At 29.2% G+C, this 5,191-nt stretch overlaps 2 protein-coding genes across 2 annotated transcripts; one reads left to right on the top strand and one right to left on the bottom strand.

Annotated features, from left to right (window-relative positions):
• Nucleotides 1-949: 949 nt before the first annotated feature.
• LOAG_12408 (hypothetical protein) lies at nt 950-1,560 on the top strand (the record flags this gene model as incomplete). Its single annotated transcript, XM_003147921.2, has 3 exons — nt 950-1,038; nt 1,204-1,300; nt 1,513-1,560. The coding sequence occupies 3 exons, from the start codon at nt 950-952 to the stop codon at nt 1,558-1,560; spliced, it is 234 nt and encodes a 77-aa protein (XP_003147969.2).
• A 1,315-nt stretch (nt 1,561-2,875) lies between these two features.
• Nucleotides 2,876-4,486, bottom strand: LOAG_12407 (HIT domain-containing protein). Its single transcript, XM_003147920.2, has 4 exons — nt 4,385-4,486; nt 3,755-3,863; nt 3,249-3,409; nt 2,876-3,109 (listed from the first exon to the last, which is right to left on the bottom strand). The coding sequence occupies exons 1-4, from the start codon at nt 4,463-4,465 to the stop codon at nt 2,918-2,920; spliced, it is 543 nt and encodes a 180-aa protein (XP_003147968.1). The 5' UTR covers nt 4,466-4,486; the 3' UTR covers nt 2,876-2,917.
• Nucleotides 4,487-5,191: the final 705 nt, after the last annotated feature.

The following is a 5,191-nucleotide window of genomic DNA, read 5'->3' as shown; positions in this document are numbered from 1 at the left end:
TCAAAATTCGCGACAATATTCATAGTACATATAGCGAAACAAGTGAAAAGTTGATATGATAAGCAGGAAATAGGGGTAAAAAAGTGATGAATAAATGAATGTTAAATAAAAAAAAAAGTTGTGCATATAGTGATAAAACGAAGGATTGCGAAATTTCCATAATTTAATAAAGTAAAAGATTTATTAAAATCTTATTTAATACGACAAATAAGAAAATAAATAATATGAAACATTTTCATTAATATTATCGTAGCTGGCATTCAATGTAAACAAATCCATGTTTGTCTTTTTTTCTTTTTTTTTAGTTATTTAATTCAAGAACCGCCAATTTCACCGGAACGATTCATTGAATATTTTGAATTAGCCGAAAAATATAATTTAGAAAATCTTCTACGCCGAAATTTACATCGAATAGAAAATAGGTATAATTTTTGAATAGAATACTACGCTAATGTTTGAGTTATTGAAGAATGAATCTCTTTTGCTGATAACTAATGACTTTTTCCATCTACTATCATGTAATCAGAAAAGAAAGGATTTTATTGTAAAAAATGACTCGGATATGTTAGGTGATTTCCGCCATTTAATAGTTGATCGAGTTAAATATTATCATGTTTGATCGAGTTAAATATTATCATGTTTGATCGAGTTAAATATTATCATGTTTGATCGAGTTAAATGTTATCATGTTTGATCGAGTTAAATGTTATCATGTTGATAGTACTATGATAATACTAATAGTTTAATAAAATAGAAAATTTTTGGCAAAGTTTGAAATTTAAAAAAAAAACAATATTGGCAGCAATAAAACCACCCAAATAAGATTACTCACCTATATGTTTAAGCTAAAAAAGTTGCATAAATTCTCATGTTAGAATAAACTTCAAAAATCTTACTTTCCTATTTAGTACAATATTTTTGATTCAGTTGCCGACATTTCGCACTTCCAATGATCAATCATGAAAATTTCATGAAATTGACGGAACGAACACGAAGTCAAATTTTGGACAGATTTTGTTCTGGATGGGCTGTTGGAGGGTATTTTTCTAGTTTTTTTATTTTAATTAGTCAAACGGAAAAAGAATTCAGACTAGAATTAAATGATATCAAAGTAATTAAACTAATATAGAAAATGAGGACATAAACGTTTCCTAACACGGATTAGATATTCAGCAATTGAACAGGAAAAGAAAAATTTTCCAGAATGAATCCAACAAAACGTTTAAGTCGATTGTTAACAATGGAAGATACTGACGGGAACACAGCTGCTAAGCAAGACAAAAAATTGTCAACATTTATGGTTAGACTCAGATGCCATCATTCCAGAAATATTTAAACATCACCTACATATTAATTGGCACTTTGCTTAAGTTAGCATAAATATTGGCTTGATTCAAAAGTCAGATGATGAGACGATGATTGAGTGATGCGGATATAGATGATGAGCAATACGGATATAAATTTCATGAAATTAACCATAAATTATCGTAAAATTTACAATTTATATTGCAGGAGATCGATTCTCAAGCAGCTTTTGGTAGTTTGGAAGAGATAAACTAAATGATATGAATATTTTGTTTCGTAAAAAATATGCATAAAATGAATAAAATTGTTTATTCAATGCAGTTTAAAATATGCAATAAGAGACAGAACAGATCCTTTTGTAAATGCATTAATAATTTTGAAGAACATTAATTTCTTTTATTACCATACAATTAATTTAGTGAGAAATTTATAAAAGTGCTCAATATTCGATTATTTGTGATAACACAGATTAAGATGAATCACAATGGTGAGAAATTCTTTTTTGGAAATTAATTTCATAGACGGGAGACCTTAAATTTCAAGGCAACGATTACTCCTGAATGAGCAGAATCTTCATAATAGCTTTGTATTTTACCATGAATCTGTTAGATTCCATTTTAGAAAAAAGTAAGAAAAACCGTAGGAATCATTTTAGGTCCAAAATTGTAAAAACTATGAAAATTCTGATAACATATAGGAAGAGAAAAAATTAATTTGATCAAATTCACACTAATTTTTATTGACCAAATCAAAGAACTATCGAAAAACCGATGGATGAGATTTAAAATTTTAACAAACTGAATACATATATGATATGTACGACAAAATTACTATGAACTGGACGTTTCATATGTGCATTACATTTTTCCGCTGAAGATTTGAAAATCAATTTTTCTCTTCTACTGCAACAAGTGAATCACAACAAAGGAAATGATGAAATGCAAAGAATGGAACTTAAATACCAAGAAAAAAATGCAAAGAGAAGGCATTCTCAAATTTAGAATTTGGCAACTTATGATTAAGAATATAACATATGCAAAAATTAGCACTTATAATGCAATTAACATTTACACCGAATTATATTCAAGCAAGAGGAAGATATATACAAAGTTTACATTTTATGTATAGTATATTACAATTCGGTAACTGGCAGTCATTCAGAGAGAAAAATAAATTCGATCTAAAACAAATAATTCGATCTATCTGCTTTACAACATCATAATACCGGTACATTACTCCACCATAAAATAACATGTGGAAGAAAATTAATAGATGAGGAATACTAAAGTAGATACAATATCCCCTATCTATGCACTATTCATTACCGGCACCATATCCAATACCGAACTGTAAATATTTTACAGAGTTTACATAATCCAGAATCCAGAAAATTAAGTGATGTCGAGATAAATATTAACGATATAAATGGTATAAAATGGGATGATTTAGGCAGAAAAATGCAAAAAAAAGGAAAGTGGATAGAAGAAAAATGATCTGGATGAGCAGTTAATTTACCGCCAAAAAAGTTCTATTACTTCGAATCATCATTTGAAAGTAATATTACTAATCTGCAAATTTTTGCTTAGGATTACATCAGACTGGGAGATAAAAATTACGTTGTATCTGTTATGTTTTTTACTGATGAATCATTTTGACCGCTTGCAGAAGGACCACTTTTCACCTCTTTGGTTGGATCCCTTTGGCCACAAGCATTTCTTTTCTTTTCCAAATTGTCGATAACACTTTTTGTTGTGCGGAAAAATCGTCCCGATCGAAATACTACTGCCCGATACAAAAAATTCATCTATAAATAATGAAATTTTAGCGTTCCGAAACAATTTAAGATGAAATGATTGGCATTATATGAAGATATGCGTAGTGAAAATACTTTGCATGCTTATATATCATCTTTTTTATTTATATGCAATCAAATTTTAACATACCTCTCGCGTCGGGTATAGTAGATGCATATGAAGATGGCGTACAGTAACAAATACTGACCAATGGAAGCCCATTCGTAGCAAATCTTCCACAGTATCAGCTTCACCTTTTCCCTTTAACGTTTCGCGCAAATAATCTCGTCCAAGGCGATCCATTTCTTTTACTGAAACACACTAAGAAGAGGTTATATTTCATTAACATACTATCGTTTTCCAGTCATATTATAGTTGCTAAATTTGAAAACGGTATACAGTTCCAACTGGAACTATGTGCGATATCAAAATGTTGAAAAATAAATCTTTATTAAATTGGAGTGGAATTTCATGTAACATCAGTGCAACATTTGTACACGAGGATTTCGTCACTTTATCAACTGAAGAATCAATCACACAAGAAATGTTTGCTTCAAGCACATAAAAATATTAGTGAAGGATAACACCGTGCACCGTATCTGAGTGTTATTTTATAAAGCACTTATTCAAAAGCTTCAAGTACAGAAAAAGCTCACCGAGAGGAAGATCAACAACTGTCAAATCACTTGCTCGATTAATATGCAGTCTGCTGAGTATTAGATAATGATGGGGTGCATGCGGTGATCTGTCTTGAATTAACACAGCCTTAAATGTCATATCCGGAAGTAAATGACACTGGATTTAGAGAGATAAACAAATATTGCGAAAGTACTTGTTGGATTTATTTTTTCAGCACAACTTTGTAGTACACCAAATATAATTTGAAATAGAACGTAATTTTATGAAATTTAAAACTAAATCACAAAAAGTTTGCTGATATTATAACCGATGAGTGAAACTATCTTTGAACAGTATTAGAAAAGCTGTACAAGAAATTTAAATACAGTCACTATCTCGTCCTTAGGAAATAATGCTAAATGCATATATGAAAAGTTTATAGAAAAAGCGCTAAATGTCTCTTATGAAAAGTTTATACAAAACAACGCTAAATGTCTTATTTGAAAAATTTATATAGAGCTATCTATCCGGTATATAGCTAATTGTTTTACTATTTTATTGAAATAACCTGTATCTGTATTAAGTAGTTTAAGAACTGTTACAATCCACACATCTTTTATTTCAGGAGTTGGATTTTAACAGGGAAATCCTAATAAATTATTACTAACATTCTCCGATGCTTTCAAATGTTTGTCACGTTGACCGTGTATAATACCACAAAATACACATCCTCGGACTGCGGTTGCCATGCTACAAATGATGCCTGCAACAACTGTGTTACATTCCCGATTACAATAACACAGAAAAAAGAAAAAAACAAATCGAAAATTCAGTGATGCGCAAAAAGATAACAGGATTTCGATTCATTCAGAATCCCTAAATCAAATTGTCAAAAGGTACAGATTTTCCTGACCTAAATCTGTTGTACAGCTCAAGTTTAGTGCTAATCGTGATATCACTATGAACATCATTATGATCTTCATTTTCATCATAGTTATGATGTGGTTTGTGATTGAAGCTAAAACTGGATCTTACGTATTACTACTATAATCATCGCAAAATGTCTGCAGAAAAATTTTTTTTTCCATATAAAAACATGTATGAATCATTATTAGAAATACAGTGCCCTCTCCTTAATTTCGCTCTTCCTAATATTTCCCAGTAATAATCACTTACCTAATACCGAATCACTTCAAAAGCGTAAGTTTCTGATCTGATTTCATGATTAAAAGGAATGAGAAAAACAAAACAGAAATATAGCTCGGAGTAAATTAATTTATATGAAATTAGCTAGGAGTTATAAACAATAATGGTGATAGTAATTGGTAAAAATAATTAGTATAACTGAATAATATAATAATTAATAATAATTAATAATTAATAATTAATAATAATAATAATAATAATAATAATAATAATAATAATAATAATAATAATAATAATAATAATAATAATAATAATAATAATAATAATAA

Source organism: Loa loa (genome assembly GCF_000183805.2).
Source record: "Loa loa unplaced genomic scaffold supercont3.76, whole genome shotgun sequence".
Lineage (NCBI taxonomy): Eukaryota > Metazoa > Nematoda > Chromadorea > Rhabditida > Onchocercidae > Loa > Loa loa.
Note: the sequence above shows the minus strand (reverse complement) of the source record. Positions and strands in the feature narration are given on the sequence as shown.